Source organism: Macaca mulatta, chromosome 14, assembly GCF_049350105.2.
Source record: "Macaca mulatta isolate MMU2019108-1 chromosome 14, T2T-MMU8v2.0, whole genome shotgun sequence".
Classification (NCBI taxonomy): domain Eukaryota; kingdom Metazoa; phylum Chordata; class Mammalia; order Primates; family Cercopithecidae; genus Macaca; species Macaca mulatta.
Window position 1 is genome coordinate 51,469,649 of NC_133419.1, and position 17,998 is coordinate 51,487,646.

Consider the following 17,998-nt stretch of genomic DNA (forward strand, 5'->3'; position numbering starts at 1 on the left):
AGGCAGGAGAATTGCTGGAACCTGGGAGGCGGAGGTTGCAGTGAGCCGAGACTGCACCACTGCACTCCAGCCTGGGCGACAGAGCGTGACTCTATCACACACACACAAAAAAAAAGAAAAGAAAAGAAAAGAAGGAATGGAGGGGAAAAAAGCACAATAAAGCAAAGAAGAGTAAGAAAAGTGTGGTGCTCAGTGTCAAGCCAAAAAAATGGTGGTTATGCTGTCAGGGGACAGAGCTGGGAATCTCTGAAGGACAGACAGACAACCAAAAAGCAGTCTCGGACTCTCTAGGGTGAGGGTGGGTGGTCTTCAAGGCCATTATACACAATTCTGGAGGAAGGGGAACAGAGGACAAAGCAACAAATAGTAAGGATATTCCATCCAGATTTCTTCAAATGCCTTTTTGCCATTTTAATGTGACCCTGGCACTAATATATTTCTGCTTCCCATGGCCAGCACCTGTGGCTCTTAAGTTGTGTCCCTGGTCCTCAGGTTACCAGCGCCTACTCTGCCCAAGATGAAAGATCCAGCTGCCTTGCATCAGGTGAGTACAATTCTTAGAGGCACTTTACACTCCAAAATGGCCCCACAGGATCTGGTGGAAACTGAAGGGACCATGCGTGGGATCACAGGCTGGCAGGACGCCTTCCCAATTGCTATCCTGCTTCCCCCACTCTCTTACTAGTTTCCCCTGGGAGCACTTCCTTAAAAGAATCACTTACATCTAAATCCTCATCTGAGGCTTGTGTTATGATTTAAGATATGTTGAAGTTCTAACCCATATTTGGGAATGTGACCTCATTTGGAAATAGGGTCTTTGCAGATGCAGTTTGTTAAGATGAGGTAATGGTGGATTTGGGTGGGCCCTAAATCCCATATGACTTATGTTCCTATAAGAAAAGACACAGAGACACACAGGGAAGAATGCCACAAGATGACAGAGGCAGATATTAGAGCCATGTATTTACAAGCCGCAGAAAGCTAAGGCCTGTTGACAACTACCAGAAGCTAGGTGAGAGGCATGGAACCAACTTTCTCCCAGAGCCCTCCAGAAGCAAACACCAGACACCTTGATTTCAGATGTCTACCCTCCAGAAATATGAGAGAATAAATTTATGTTGTTTCAAGTCACCAATTTATGGTAATTTGTACAGCAGTCCTAGGAAATGAATACAGTCAGCCTCCAGGGAACCCAATGCAAGACAGATAATCCCTGCTCCACAGCCACTGCCTTCAGGAAAAAGCTCAAACTCCACAGACCACGAAGCCCTCAGGCTCTGCCTCTCCAGCTTCACTAACCATGCTCCCATTCCCCTGCCATACTACATTTCAGTCCTTGGATTCACTCTCTAGAAGTTTCCCAAAATCCATGTCATGTCGCCCTATTGTATTTTTTCACATGCTACTCATATACCTTTGAATGGTCAAGCTACTCCATTCCTGGCAAACTTCAGAAATCAGCCAAATCTCCACCCTTTGTGTGATGTTTCCTCTGATTTCCCCAGAAAGACTTGGGTGCTCTTTCTCTTGGACCCTACTGGAATGAAAAATACCTACATAATGGGCATAGTAACAGCACTTGCTTCAAAGTATCAGTGCAAGGTATAAATGAAGTAATATATGTAAAGTCCTTAGTAAATATGAACTCATTATTATCAGTGAAAAGAGTATCAAATTAGATTATATTTTGTGTTTATGTGTTTGTTTTCACATTTGTAAGACCTTCAAGGGTAAGAACCCATCTGAGCTCAGCACAGTGACCAGTGCAGAGTTGATGTGCAATTAAATTTACTTGAGTGTTCATAGACTGGTTGGCCCAGTATTGTAAAGATGTCAATGATCCTCAAATTGATCTATCGGTTTCATCAATCTAAATTTAAATCCCAGTATGCTCGTTGTGATATTGACAAGCTGGTCCTAAAATTTATATGGAAATTCAAAGGGCCAAGATTGTCCAAGACCATCTTAATGAAAGAAGTACAAAATTGAAGGGCTTATACTTCCAGATATCAAGACTTATGCAGCTACAGAAACTAAGCCAGTGGACTATAGCAAAGTAAGAAAAATGGGCCAGTTGACCAGTTTAGGGTCCAGGAAAGTTCCACAAATATAGAGAAGCTTGATTTATGACAAAGGACATATTAAGTTGGTGCAAAAGTAATTGCAGTTTTGGCCATTAATGGTTTTGCCATGGCAAAAACCACAATTACTTTTGCACCAGCCTAATACATCAGAGCAATGGAGAAAAGATAATCTTTTCAGTAAGTTGTGTTAGGACAACTGAATGACCGTGTAGAAAATGGTAAATCTTGGCCCTTAACTCACGTAATACACAGAGTAAATTCCACATAGATTGTAGAGCTAAATGTGAAAAGTAAAACAAAGTTTTAAGAAGGCAGCATGAAATAAAATGTGAATGACCTTGGAGTAAGAAAGATTTCTTACATAGAGCAATAAAAAGCACTGACAATAAAGAAGATATATAAATGGAGTGATATCAAACTTTTGCTCGTCAAAAGATACCATTAGGAGTGAAGAAGTAAGTCACAGTGTCAAAGAAGACATTTGCAACCATATAACCAGAAACTGACTTTATATATCCAAAATATATAAAAAAGTCTTTCAGATCAATAAGAAAAAGACAGACAACCCAACAGAAGAAAAAAAAGAAAGACAAATGCACAAATTAATACTTCACAAAAGAAGGTGCCCAATGGCCAATAAACATATGCAAAGGCTCTCAACCTCATTAGTCAACAGGGAAATAAAAATTAAATCTACAATGAAATAGTACTGCATATCTACCAGTTTGGATAAATTTAAAAGAATTAACAATATCCAGTGACGTTAACTAGAACTTTCACACACTGTTGATGGAAGTGAAAATTAGCAATTTTGCTGCTAAATTTTTTGGCAATGTTTACTGAAGCTGAACATACTCTTACCCTATCACCCAGCAATACCATCTTAAATCAACAAAAATGTGTATATATGTGCACCAAAGATACCTATAAGAATATTAACAGTAATGTTATTTGTAGTAGCATCCAAGTGGAAATACTCAAATGCCCATCAGCCCTAGAATGGGTATATAAATTGTGGCATATTCTTATAACCAAATGCCTCATAGTCATGAAAATGAACACATACTGCCACATGCAACATGGATAATTCTCACAAACATAATCTCGAGTGACAGAAGACAGGCACAAGAGAATACAAATGGTATGATTACATTTATATATGTTTACATAAAGCTCAAAAACTGGCAAAGTAATTCATGGTGCTAGAGGTCAGGACAGTAGTAATATGTACAGGAAAGGGAGGGAGTGCAACATGGAGGCGGCACAAGAGATGCTGCTGAAGAGCCAGTCATGGTCTGTTTCTTGATCTGGGTTCTGGTTACATGAGTATATTCAAGATGTGATAATTCACCACACTCCATGATTTGTAAACTTTTCCTTATGTAAGTTATATTTTGATTAAAAGATTCTTAAACAATGTTTCTGAATGATAAATATCCCAACTTTTGTATATCTGTGCAGTGTGCTTAAATGGCTAATCATAAACTCTGCTTCCCAGAATACTGCATTCCTGTAGGTTCTAGAAAACTAAGGTTGTACACTACCCTATTAAATATAACACATGAGATGGAGGCTCTGGAGGCTGAACTCAGTGTGGGGTTTTAATCCATAATTATCACTGGTGATGATGTTGTTACACAGTATAATTTGAAGGAATAGAGGAGACTCTATCCTTCCAGAGAACCTCATTATACAACTTCCTTCTGAAAGGCACAAATGTGCAGTATGTTCTGAGTCCCAGTAATAACCTAAAATGACTGCTTGGCAGTAAATAATAGAATCTTCTCTCTAATGACTCCTCCCAATTGCCTCCCTTGAGAGGCTATTAAGAGATCCAAGAAATTAAAGAAAAATGCTTATGAAGGGTTAAAAATAAAAAAGGAATTCCATTCAGAGCCATCTTGTGAGTACATATGGGGAACTGATTAAGAGCAAACATTTAGGATTAGAATCCCAGAGCTACCACTTATGTGATCTCTGGTAAATTACTTAATCTCTCTGTTTCCTTATTTTAAAAAAAGAGGTTGATGATATTGCCTTTCTTATAGGAATGTAGAAATAAATAAATATTTATCCCAGTGCCTGGAACATGTAAAGTGTTCAAGAATTTTAAGGGATGATGATGATAATGATGGTGGTAGTGGTTATGATGGTGATGGTGATGGTGGTGAGTGGTGATGGTGATATTGGGGATGAAGATGATGATGAAATTGGTGATTATGATAAAAGATCATGATGCTCATCAGCCTGATTACCCAACAATGTGTTTCAAAGAGCTGGTCCTCAGGAACAATGATTGAACCTCCAAAGAAAAACTCTAGCAGGTGCCAGTGAAGGACCACTGGGGGGATTGCAATGGAGAGAATTGGCTTTGGGGACGATTCTTACAAGTTCAGGTTATGGGGAGATTTGGGTAAGTCCTTATAATAAACCAAGGCTTCCTACAGCCCATGACACTCAAAATAGAGTGCCCTGTGAGGACCTCCCTGCCCCTTTCACCCCCACACAATACTTCTTTACTTTTCTGGAATACCTCTCACCCAATGTTAGTTCAGTATGTGTTTATGAAACTCTCTGGTAAATGCTTGTCTCCCCTAATAACCTGTACTCTCCATGAATGCAGAAACAAATTCTGTCTTGAACTCCACTGCATCTTTAGCATCTAGCATATCACTCTACACATAGTAAATGCTCAATAAATACTTGTTGAATGAATGAACAAAAAAGGTTTTATTTATCTTAAATGCATAGTTTTCTCATTCCTATTCTGGTCCCTTTCCCAAAGTTCCCATGGGTTACCTTGAACAATATGCCAACCTCCCTCATCCTTTTATCTTTACTGAGCATTTGGTCTACACTAGCTCAGTGCTACATCGCTGGAGACACAGAGTAATAAAGAAATGGCCTCTGCTCTCTAGGAGCACAGTCTAGTATCTGGAGGAAAAATACATATCAACAGATATTTTTTATAACATGTAAAGTGTGTTATGGAGGTACGAACAATGTGTTCTGGGCTTGCAGAGGAGAGAACATCTGCGTCTATCTGGGTGAATTCGGAGAGGCTTCAAGGGGGAGGTAGTATTTGTGTTGTAAGTTGAATGAGGAATAGGAGTTTGTCCAGTGGACAGGGGAATCAACAGCATCCCATGAAGCAGAAAGACGTAATGGGCCAGTCTTGGTCCTGGAAACCAGAACGAATTCTGTATTTCATAAGTTGCATTCTGGGAGGAAGGGTGTGATAAAAGGCTTGGTGAGGAAGATGAGCAGGGAGAAGATGATCAAAGGCCTTCAATGCCTTGATGAGAAGTGTGGATATCACCCTGGGTGGGGGGATGATGCAGTACTGAAGGGTTTGAGCTAGGAAATTCCATACTCAGATTTATGGTTTAGAAAAATCAGACTGGAGGCTGTGTAACTATTGAATTACAGCTTTGCCCTAAAAGCCACATCAGTAACAAAGGCTTGCCTTAGTTATATGAAGACTGATATTTCACACTAGAGCCTGGCCTAAAACCCCGACCCAGGGCAGAGTTCTTTCCATCCTCGGGTACACTTACCCTACCTAATTACCAAATAGCTTTCTGTGTCTTTCAAATGTTGGTGTGTCAACCTTCTAACAAAAACTCTAATAAACTATTAGCCAAATTCATCTTCTATGCCTATTACCCTCATTGGATCTTGTCCAGTTCCATCTTCCTCCACACTCTGTTTCTTGGGTTTCAGAATTATTAATAGAACCCCAACCTCAATGAGAAGATCCTGAGTCCCAGCTCCATCCTATGGCCAGCCCCTGCCAACCACCTGCTATGTGTTACTGAAATGCCCCAGTCTTCATGCTACACATCTCAACCACAATGCACTTCAGCTTCTGCCTTAACTTATAACATGGAGTTGCAAAGACTGTTGGGGCATTAAGTTAGTCACAGTGCTCCCCTTTCTACTCTGCACAACTTCCAGAGCTCTGAGGAACTGCAACTCATATATTTCTATTTAAAAAATTGGCACAATAATTAAGGCCACCTAGCCAGGATCAGGCAAGAAAAGATTTGCTGGTGATGGCCTGGAAGACTGGAAGGCAAGACTGATAATCCAAAAGTGAGCAGGTGAGGATGGTGGAGTTGGATTATGCTGTTCCCCTGGATGGCCTTCTTTGGTCAGTGCTCTCAGCATCCCCAGGCAGAGATGAAGTTTCTCCTATTCAAACTGAAGATCATGCATACTTAAATTTGTAAGGGTCATTTTTTCTATAACAGACGTAGCTAACAGACTTATTTCAAATTTCCCATTTATCATGTGTAATTTTGGGCAAGTTACTCAAGCCGTCCTTGTCTACATATCCTTACCTATAAAACAGCAGTAATATTTAATAGTATGTACCTCCTGTTATCATCATGACAATTAATGCATTGGTAATAGGAAGTATATAAAAACATTTGCTAAATCAATAAAATATATTAAAAAATAAATCAGTCTCCTCTGTGAAATAAGGATCATAATTATCATCTCGTGGATTTGTCATGAGGATTCAAGGAGATAATGCAATCAAGCGCACTGCAGCAGCTCAATAAAAGTTAATCCTTTCCCCCTTGTGTGACCTCAACATGGAACAGCTCAGAGCCAGATGAATGGGTCCTGAGCTGAACAGCATGTGGATAGCAGGAGGAATAATGGAGAGGTAGAGATGTATCAGCCAAGAGAACGTATCTGGGAATGTGGACAAGGGCAGGAAGCTCTGGGGGACCCCCACTGCTGCCCCTACTCTGACCCTGTGGTCACCGGGACTTTCAATCACAGTTCGTCCTCCCTCCTCAGAGATCAAGTCACAAAAGTGACTGCGATCCAGAGCCAGTCTATCTCCATGCCATTGCCCTGGGCATGTGACCCACGCTGGACTAATCACAATCTTCCCTGGGATGTTTCAGTTTGTAGTTAGAAGGAAAGGGGCTTTTCTCTTAGTCACAGGATGAGCTAAGAGGATTTTCACTGAAGGTTGCTGGCAGCTATCCTCCCTGTCATTTGGAGAAAGTTTATCTGTAGTAAGAAAAAATGAGGACAAAACACAGCCAAGAGATTAAGGATGGAATGAGCAAGACAGAAAAGGTGGAAGCGAGGGACAAAAAAAGATAGAGAGCGAAGGAGGGAAGGGGGGACAGAGAGAGAGAGAGAGATGGAATGACCCCATTTGAGTCACTAGACCCATTTGTGCCTGAAGAAAGAGCCACCCCTGGGCTTTGCAAATATGGGAATCAGTGCATTCCCTTTTCTGTTTTAGTTAGGTTGACTTTGTTCCTATCACTTGCGGTGATAATTTTGAAGCAAAGAAAGAAAACGTTCTGCCTAAACTATAAGAATCACCAGCAGGCTCAGGAAACAGTATTTAGAACTAAACTGAGGTGGCTTATGGTGGGGGTGGCAGTTGGTATGTAAATGTCATTGGGATGACAGCAGATCTGTTGACTTCAAACCTAGCTAAATATCAGCTTTAGGGAAGGACTCCAAGGAATGTCAGAGGGCTCTATCCTAGACTCTAAGTTGCTCAATTTTCTTATCAACTTCATTGATAAAGACTTACAAGACCTTCTTATCAACACTGTGGATAATTCAAAATTAGATTATATGAATAAGTCACTTGGTGACCGAATACAGATTCACGAATGGCTGACAGCTACAGGGATGGATCCAAACATGCTGGATTAAATCGAACGAGAAACCATGTCAAATTTTATGTTCAAGGACCATTTTCACCAGTCTAGGTTAAAGAGGGAAGCAGGCCTTCCAGAAAATTGCAGGAATTTGAGTTGGCTGCAAGCTCAGTGTGATTCCAGACTGCAGCACAGCTGCCAAAATGGCAAACACAAGACCTGGCAAGCTTCACACGAGCACAATGTCCAGGACAAGGAGATAATCATTCTGTTATGTCCTGCCCCTAACAGACCACATCTGGGGCAAAAAGTACAAGGGAGCAAGCAACTGCAACCCACAAAGAATGGTTAAAGAAATGGGGCATTTTAGTCAGAAGAGAAGCCGTAACAGCTTTTTATTCACAAACATCTCAAGGGCTGACATATGGCCCAGGGGAGACCTCATTTTGCTTGATTCCAAAGGACAGAACTCTGGACAGATGTGTGAAAGTTACATGGGAGGCAGACTTTGGTGGCAGAGAAGTACAAGCAAGTCAGCCCTGGCTCAAGCTTCCCCAGTCTGTGAGTGTGGCTACCTAAGGAAAACTCATGGTTCTCTTCTCCTCATCACCCTACTGCCAAGCAGGAAATGCTGTAGTCGTGTTGGCTTTGAGGATATTCCACTGGTCACTAAGTGCATGTGTCCCATAGTAACAAGATACGGTAATGATGTGACCAGGTGCTAATGTGTGTGGGAGACTGGGGCTGGGGACTAGGAGAGGTGGTGATGGTGAAGCATGCTCCTAGAAAAGGGGACACCTTTTCTTTGCGTCTTATCATTTTCCTTTAAAAGAGAGAGAGAAAAAAGAATATAAGATTCCTAGAATCCAGCCTTTTGTTAGGGTGGGGCCCAGGAAAGTTTTAAAATTAAATTGAATTTTAGTTTAGTTTTTGCACTCTCCAAAGGCATAGCTAGGTTTGGAAAGTACTACAAATGACTCCACCACGTGCTGGTTCCAGGGAAAGTCACTTTAATAATTAGTGTCTAGGTTTGATGGCTCAATAATCCCCTCAGCCCTACTTCTCCAGATACTCAGAGCCAGTTTCTTAGAGTCAGTTTCTGAGGTTGGCAGCCCCTTGCCTCTGTCCTTTTGCCTGCTGTTGCTCTGCTTTTCACGCCACAGCAACAGTGTTTCTGCTTCCACTATGCATGCAACTACTGTCTCCTCCCTCCTAGTGGTCTGCACCCTGGATGCAGGCCATCTGCCCTCTGCCTCTGGCCAATGCCCCTGTGGCATTGGGCATCCTTTCTCTCTGCCGCCACCACCTGGAGCTTCTTGCCCCTGTCTGCCATCCTTTGGGTGCTCACCTTTCTCTCTGGCTGAGAGAGAAACACTTTCCCCTTCCTCCATCCAGCTCTCTTAGAGAGCTTGTACCAGGGTTCTTGGGGCTTCAATGATACTTTATTTTTTTCTCAACAAATAATGATTTAATGCCTGCTATGCCCAGGCACTGTTCTGAAATTGAAGATAAAATGGCAAATAAGAAATACAAAGTCTTTGCTCTCATAAAGCTTGTATTCTAGCTGTAGGAAGCAGATAATAAACGAGAGAATTTCAGAGAGTGTTTAAGGCTATGAAGTAAACAAAATCAGGCAAAAGTGATGGGAAACATAAATTGGTAGTGAGAGAAGCCTCTTTAAAGAGATTCCCTTAAAAGATAAGCAGTCAACAATGCAAAGATCTGGGGAAAACCATCCCAGGCATGAAGAAGAGCAAGGATGAAGGCCCTGGGGAGGGAATGAGCTTAGTGTATTTGGAAAATTCAAAGGACAGTGTTGTCAGGGGTTGGGAGAGCTTCCTGTAGCACCTAGAATCACCATTTGGTTCATACATCCTGCTGTGACTGTTACTCTGCCCATCTGCCCACACTCCTGCCCCACACATGGTGACTTGTTCTTGGAACTCTTCCCTGCTTCTCTCACCCAGTCCGTGAGACATATTTGCAAATATCTCAACCACAACTGTAGAGAGGGTTCAAGTTATTTCCTGTGGGTCTCCTAGCCTCAAGCAAATCAGTAGATGTGGGTGGTTCCCTTGTTTAAGTTTTCCTGAAGATTTCATGGAAGTTATAAATATTCTGTGAAAGGTAGAAGCCTGCTCTACATAGACCTTGCAAAGGACTTCTGGTGGTCTCACTTAACTCCTTGCCTTGTCCTATCTGCACCCCAACTCCATCCCTGCCAAAACATCCTGTAAAAGTGGGGCATTTTATACCAGCAAGAGCTGGCAAGCATCACAAAAAACCTTTTGTGTGATATAGCAAGCTTCCTGACACTATAGATGCTCCAAGAGAGGTGCATTTGGTAAAAATCAAACACAATTGCACACTACTGGAGGAGAAAAGAGAGAGAATGTAATGCTTTAAATGACTTGGGCCACATGCCACTCCATTCAATGCATGAATGTGCTCAGTGAGCATGAGATGAGCCTCTCAGCTCCCTCACTCCATCATATGATGAGGATTTTGTACTTGCATATCAGAGCAAACCAAGGGTTTATCTGCTACTCTACTGAGGAAACATTGCTCTCTTCCAATGCTGGAGGGAAACTAGAAGTGCTAGACTTTTTGATACATGCCAATTCGTTTCTATTCCTCTTACAGGAATATTGGGGGTAGGGTGTTTAGATAAGGCTAGGTTGAAGCTGCTATCTGGGTTTTATCTTATGTGTAATTTCAAAGGATTAATTTTGACTTATGTGATTTTTGCTTTCCATGGCTCTTCTTGAATCTAGCCCTCTAGTCCCATCTTAATGGAACTCTGCCATACTCAAACATTTTCTTTCATTTTCATTCTGAATATATACCCCAGTGGGTTTTCATTTTTCTTTTTCTCTTCCCACACCACCTCTTTGCTACTTCCTCTTTTATTGAGAAAGGAGAATGAGACAAAAGAGACCACAACACATGCTTGCACATACACACCCCAGAACTCCTGCCTCTGCTCTTTTTCCCTTCTTTCTTTTGAGACAGAGTCTCACTTTGTCACCCAGACTGGGTGCAGTGGCACAATCTTTACTCACTGCAGCCTCAACTTCCCCAGCTCAAGAGATCCTCCTGCCTCAGCCTCCTGAGTAGCTGGGTCCACAGGCATGAGACACCACAGCCAGCTAATTTTTGTATTTTTTTGTAGAGATGAGGTTTTGCCATATTGTACAGGCTGATCTTGAACTCCTGGGGTTAAGCAATCCACCTGTCTCAGCCTCCCAAAGTGTTGAGGTTATAGGTGTGAGCCACTGCATCTGGCTTCCTCTGCTGATTCTTAGCAGGAACATCAGTTTATATGTTGTCAAGTTCATGCACCTAGATGACCTTTCACTGAGAGAATAAGACATATTGTGTTTTTACATGACTGTGCATGAAAATATGTGACAGAGACAGTTAATATGGTCCTCACAAATTTATTTTCTGTTTCATCTTTTAGAAAAATAAATCCTCCTTCAAGTTTTAACTGGGCTCATGGCTACCCAGCTAAACGCTATATTTCCCAGCCTCCCTTGCAGCTAGGTATGACCACATGACTTAATTTTTGCCAACAGAGTGTGTTTAGCAGTGCTGGGTGCAGTTCCTGGGTCACATTATTAAAAGAAAACTGCTGTCCTCTACTTCCTCTCCCCCCAGTCCCCTGCATGCTGACTGAATACAGATGTGCAGTGGTTCTCCTCGGCTGTAATGGTGCTGAGGAGAATAACAACTTAAAACAGTGCTGTTTAGTAGAAATAAGCTCAAGCTGGGTGAAATTAATTTTGTTAACAGGTATCCATTAAAATATGTGAAAATAGGCAAAATTAGTTTTAACTAGTGTATTTTACTTAATATATACAATTATAATTTTAATATGTAATAATACACAAATTATTGAGATGTTTGCTCTTTTTATACTAAATTTTCAACAATCATTGCATATTTTATACTTACAGCACATCTCAATTCAGAATAGCCACATTTCAAGCACTTCATAGCCACACATGGCTAAGTAGCTATGAACTAGACAACAGAGTGCAAGAAGATATCAGGGGAACAAGGTAAAAGGAGCCTGGTTCCTGGATGGCCTTATAGAGCAAAGCCTCCCATCGTGCTGGATCTCCCATTTACCTCTTGTTTAAAACACTGTGTGTTGGGTTCTGTTAGTAACATGAGCTTAGCCTGTACTATGACTAATATAATATGGTAAGAGTCCCCCCATCTCACAACAGAAATTGATATTGACCTATATATATGTGTGAGTCTGTATAACAAGCAAATGGACAGTGTGAGAGTGAAAAGCTCCTCATATACCAGCCCATAGTGGTAAATGTATCAGTGATTATAGCTTCTTGATGCAATTGAAAGAGTCAGCTATAATGAAACAACTTACCTGTGATTGGGGAAGTACTCAAGTTTTAAACCTTGAAAAATTCCATTTCGATATGCTTTTTGGTATGTTTTTATTTCTTTCATTTCCTAAAACTCAGAGCAATAAACAATCTCCACAACCATTAAGCATTAGCTATAGCTGCATTTTCTAATTTTTATTATCAGTTTGTACTAAATACTTATTAAAAGTAGTAACGGTTAAAAAATAGTTACATAATAAAAAAGCGGGGAATGGTGCAAAAAAGGGAAGAGAGGTAGGAGGGGTGGCTTAATTATAATATCATCAGCAGCATTTACATTTTTAAAAACTCCACCATCCAGGAAATAGTTTAAAAGACCTCATCCTGTGTAAATTTCTCAGATCCTAAATATGTCCTTTCCAAACATATAATTTTGCAGGCATGGTCATATAACATCTGTATGTAAAAATAAAACAACAGTAAAATCTGTTTTTTCTTTTTTCTTTTCTTTCTGGGTTTTTTTGCTTCCCCCCTATCCAATTTCCTTTTGTTTCCCCACGAACAAAAGGAATTGGCCAAAGACTGACAAGGTTCTTCATGATTCTAAATTAATCCTCTAATTTATGGGGAAATACAACATTGAAGCCAATAAAAGAGCAAATGTGAATAAGGATTTATCACTTTATATTACTTTGTAGTAATATAAAGTAATTCTCCTGAGAGATGTCAGTTACTATCTTGATTTGTTGTTCTGTTTTCCTTGAAGGAAGGCTCACCATCCAGAAGGCTGAGGGTAGCTGAGTGAATTTCATTCTATTCCCAACTAATTTCATTGAGTCAACACAGAAGACTGGTTAAGAGCACAGATTTAGGAGTCAGACAGACCTGAGATCATATCCTGATTCTGCCGATTATTAGCTGTGTGACCATGGGTAAGGAACTAAACCTCTCTGAGATTTAGTCTTCTTATCCGTAAAATAGTAACGATCAGAAACTTCCTCAAAGTACTATAAGGAATAAGTGAGATGAGTAGGAAGAACTTAACACAATATCTTATCCAGGGCTTTGCCGCTAAGTATTTTTCTATTTCCAAAATAATCATCCCATATTTTTTTAGCAACCACTGTGTGACAATTTCTTTTGATGTGAATTATTTCTAATTTTCACAGGAATGCTGGGAAAAAATCAAAACATCCTCATTTTACAGATGGAGAAATTGGCTCAGAGAGGTGAAGTGGCTTCAGTGAATATGTGACCAAGCAGGACCTGAAACCAACCCACCCAACATCAAAGCCTGTGTGCTTTCCACCAGTCTGAGGTGTCTACTCCTGTGGTCGATGTGTGTCTCAGTGTGGGACAAAGAAAGAGCCATGCAGCTTTGGAGGTCTGCAAACCTCTCAGTTTAGGATAAAACCCCCAATTATGCTTGAAGTTGGACCAGCTTTTGAAACCTCTACTGGACATTCTTTTCCCATCAAGTTCCTTGAAATGTCCCTTTAAAAAACATCTAGGAAAAGCCACTCTCATTAGCCAGAGTCTGACTTTATTTTCCTAATAAACAGACCTCTGGTAAGACAAAAGAGCCTCTTTTATTTTCAATCAATTATTGAACATTTCAGTGGATTTTCTTCTATTTGGCTTGAAATTGTGATCTGGGAAAGGCTGGTCCTGCAAATTGTCCTCCTATATAAGGGAAGCCCCTTGAGGATCCTCAACTTGTTATTTTTAATCACTGTAATCTCCTTTTCAAAGGAGGCCCTGGTCAGAAACAGAGCAGGCCTTTCAGAGCTTTCTAAAGCACAATTATTGCCGTTGGAGGGAGGGGGGACTGTGGGAAGAGGGAGGGAGAATAGAAGTGGTGGGAGAGAAAAGGAAATCTATTGATCTATTAATACTAACAACTTGGAAAAGACAAAATAATGATCTCAACTGGATTCAGGTTTTGGGGAAGAAACCCCATGTTTCAGTCTTTTTTTAATAGTGACCATTTTATTCCGGTCTAGAGTACCTAAAGACTATACTTAGACAGCAGGCACAAAGAACAGAAGCTGCTTGGGGATGAACTGGAATACTGTGGACAAAGATTTGAGGCAGGAAAACAAGTCATTGATTCCAAGGATTGTGAGGGATCCTAATTCAGGAAAAAATTAAAAAGCAAATAGAACACCAGGGGAATGCCAACTTAGCAGCCTTAAGTCAGGACAATGAGCAGAATGTGTTCGAGTTACTTTTAACATAATTATTCTAAGAAAGAAGGAGCCAGCAGAAAATGTCACAAACTAGGCCAGCAACTTTTCTTTCAAACTTTGAGTGGCGGAATCAGGTTTGCTAATTGCAGAATATTTACTTGGAAAACATCAGCATGGTTCCTGCAAGATCTCTTTCAAGGTCTCTTAGCCATAAGAAGGGAGAAGAGATGATTGCCCAATCTATAGCCTGAGTTGGGGTGTCAAAGTCCAGACAGCTGTTTAGGCAGGAGTAGCCTGAAGGGTGAAAGTCCAGGACACTCCCTATCCAGTTCCCCACCTGCTGGCCCTGGACTTTTAGGTAGTTCTAAAACCTCCTTAGCCCTGTGAATACCAGCTGTACCTCCTTCCCAGTGTTAGGGCCACCAGCTGCCAATGCTCAACTAAAACACGGAGGATTAGTGTGAAAAGAGACACTGGGTACACTTGGCCTGAACCCCAGACTAGCCTAAGCCACTGAAACAATCCTCCTGGGCTTGGATTAGCAACAGTCTTAGGCAAGGCTCCTGATATGAAGAAATACCTCATTCATTAATTCAATTAATTCATGAGGACCCAAATAACCACCATTCACTGGTAGATGAATGGGACTGGAGGAGAGCTGAGGAAACCTGCTTTCAAACGCACACAAGCTCTTCAAAAACAAAAATCTGATCAAGAACCTACCTCCATTAGTAAACCAATAAAGGCCTCACATTGAACTCCTACGCTTATTAGGCATCTCTTTTAGCTCAGGCACACTCACCTTTGTAAACTCATTTACTCCCTACCACCAAGAGAGGGTGGATAAACAGCTTTTTTGGTTTGTCTGTTTGGCTTTTTTTTTTTTTTTTTTTTTTGCTAGGAAATTGGTGCAGAGAAATTAAATGACTTGCACAGGGTCACACAGCGAGTAAACCCAAGTCTGTTGGACTCCAGAGCCACTTCTTTCTCTGCTACGTGAAGCGGGGACAGTTTCCCCTGTGAACTCAGGTCCTCAGTTTTGGGGAGGGCTGAAAAGGCCAGTGAGGTCACACTCGCTTCCCTGCGGTCCACAGGGAGGATCGGCCGCCTCCCGGCTCCACCGAGTGGCAGTCGCCGCCCGTCGGCGCAGCTCGCTCCAGCCAGGGTGCCAAGCCGCGCACTCCCTCCCGGGCTGGGAGGGGTGTTCTCCGCCCAAAATCTTTCTTTGTGGAGCTGCGCGCCAGGGTCAGATTATTCCTCGCAAAGTGCTCAGCACGCCAAGGTGCCAAGGGCACCAAGGAGCCGGCTTGGGGTAGCTCAGGGTGGAGAAAGTCGGGGACACAAACCCGGGAAAGAGGGAAAAGCGCTCCAAGAAGGGTGACCCCTGGCTTTGGTCTCCAGCGTGGCCCTGGCGCCCGCTGACACTGCCCCAAACTTTATCCTGTGTTGCTCCCACCGCTTCCGTCCAAGGCTCTCTGGGGAACTGGGAAGGCGGGGAGGAAAGTACAGCAGCTGGGAGCCCATTTGCCCCACCAGGTGCCCCAATGACCCGCTCCTCCCTGCTTGGCACCAGAGCTGACGTATGAAGGGGCGAGGGTGAGGGGACACGCTCCCTGGCGGGACCCAAGGTGAGGCCAGACAGGCTCCCTTCCCTTCCTGGTTACCTGTCCCCGACCCGGAGAGCGGCGGCTGCTGCACGGGGAAACGATGTCTGGGAGATGACCCTGCTGAGGAGCGAGGTGGCGGGCCTGGGGATACAGTCAGGCGTCTTCAGGTTGGTGCTAGTCGAGCTGCCTGTCCCGCCCAGGAGGCGCTCACCTGCTTAGACACCTCCTCCCTGAGCTCCCGAAACCCAGCTCTCAGCCAAGCAGCGTAGGCGCTACATCCCTGGGACGCGGAGACTCCGAGCTGCCGGAGCCAAGGTTCCCCGGCCTCCAGGGAGCAGGCCTTGGGCATCGGGGCTTCTCTTTCCATCTTCATCCAATTCCCCTTTCAGTTCGGAGCTTACCCAAAGCTCTTTAAGGACCCTGTCCCCACTGGGAACCTGTTCTGGAAACCCAAGATCCTCCATCTCGCCTGGGACCACGAGAGAATAATTTGGGGTTCTTTCCAAGGACCCTTTCGAGGAGCTTTAGGCTGTCCCTGCCCCTCCTTCTCGCGCCCCAGGACCGGTTAGGGAGAAGCCAAAGTCCCTTCTCCTGAAGAGTCCTATCTGGGGAAGCCGGAGTGGCCGTCCCGCCCGGGGCCGGTCTTTGAGAATCGGGTACCCTCTCCTTCAGGGCCAGAGTGGGGAAAGCTGGGGTCGCTGCCTTGCCCGGGACCCGACCAAGAGAAACCTGGATCCCCTCCAGACCGATTTGGAGAAAGGCGGGTTTACCTCCCTCCTGCAGACGGCCCGGGGAGAAGCGAGCCTCCCTTGCAGTCAGGCCGGCGTGACGCGTGGCTCCGCCTGGGAACCGCGCGTCGGAGACGCGGGCTGCCTCTCCTGGCTGCGGCCCCCGCGACGGCCCAGTACGCTGGCTTAGGATGCGCGCTGAGCTCGCAGCTGCAAGGGCCGAGGGCAGCCAGGACAGAAGGGCCCTTGCTGGGCTGCACCCGTGCCGCGCGCCCGGAGACCGCGCGCCCTCCTCCGGCACCGCGAGGTCGGCGCCCTCCGGGGACCGGGTCCCGCGCTCCCAACGCCACACCGGGCGGCCACTTACCGCGGTAGCTGGTTCCCGGCTTATAGAAGTCGGGGTCGCCCTCCACGCGGAGGCTGAACTCGGTGTAGCCCTCGCGACGCGTGCCCTGGGCGCGCAGGATACGGCTGCAGTAGCCCTCTGACTTGGGCACTTTGTCCAGGGTCTCGTCGGAGAAGGCCAGCGCCGCGGCCAGGGGCAGCACCAGGGCCAGCAGTGCCGGCGTCCGGCTCAGCTTCAGGGGCGCCAGGGACAGCCTCATCCTCGCGGCCCCCAACTTTGTGCCGCGGCCGCCGGCCTTGGCCACGCGACTCCTGCCCGAAGTGGTCCCGACGAAGGCGCGACCTGGCGGAGCCGGGGCGGAGAGAGGGAGCTCGGAGCCGGCGTCGGCGACTCGGAGACCGTGCCAGGCTCGGCTTGGCGGCCGCGGAGCTGCGCTGCGCTGCGCTGAGCTGAGCTGAGTCAAGCGAACCAGAGCAGCGCGAGGAGGGGAGGGCCGCGGCGAAGGAGCGGGAGGAGGGAGGGCTGATTTTGCCCAGATCCCCCAGCGCAGCGCTGTTTTGTTTCCTCCGAACTGGCGATTAGCAACGCGGCCGTGTTTATTTTGCGACATTGGGTTCCCAGGGTCTGACGAAGAAATCATGGCATACCGGACACTGTGGGCTCTGTCCCATCGCCTAGGAGGCTGCTGCTCCAACCCCCAGCTACACTCTGGACCCTCTGGAGGACGGTGCTCAGAGGAAGGAAAGCCTGAGAACTAACTTTTGTAGCACACCTGCTCTGTGCCCAGCAATATGCTTGGCGGCTTACTTACTGTATCGACTCGCCTTCATGTTCCCTACTCCCAATAAAGATTGCATTACTTTCACTCACTTTATAGATGAGCAAACTGAGACTTGCGACCAGTTACTGCAGGGTTAGGTGCGGCGACTCCGGGCCCATTGCTCTTCCCAAGGCCATATTGGAACATGTCAGACTGGAGGCTGAGAAAGGAGAAACGACTTAGCTACAGAGGTTAGGGCCCACGATAATTTTGGAGATCTATGAAAA

General features: G+C 44.5%; 1 protein-coding gene across 2 annotated transcripts in view; it reads right to left on the bottom strand.

The window, feature by feature from the left end:
* SPON1 (spondin 1) overlaps nt 1-17,346 on the bottom strand; it is a 295,913-nt gene extending 278,567 nt beyond the window's left edge. Inside the window, exon 1 of one of the 2 annotated variants that reach the window (XM_077960460.1) lies at nt 16,648-16,950. Coding sequence is in view for 1 of the 2 variants with exons in the window: in NM_001266118.1 (NP_001253047.1) it covers nt 16,973-17,210 (238 nt within the window). In the remaining variant the exon portion in view is untranslated. 2 annotated transcript variants of the gene reach the window in all.
* Nucleotides 17,347-17,998: the final 652 nt, after the last annotated feature.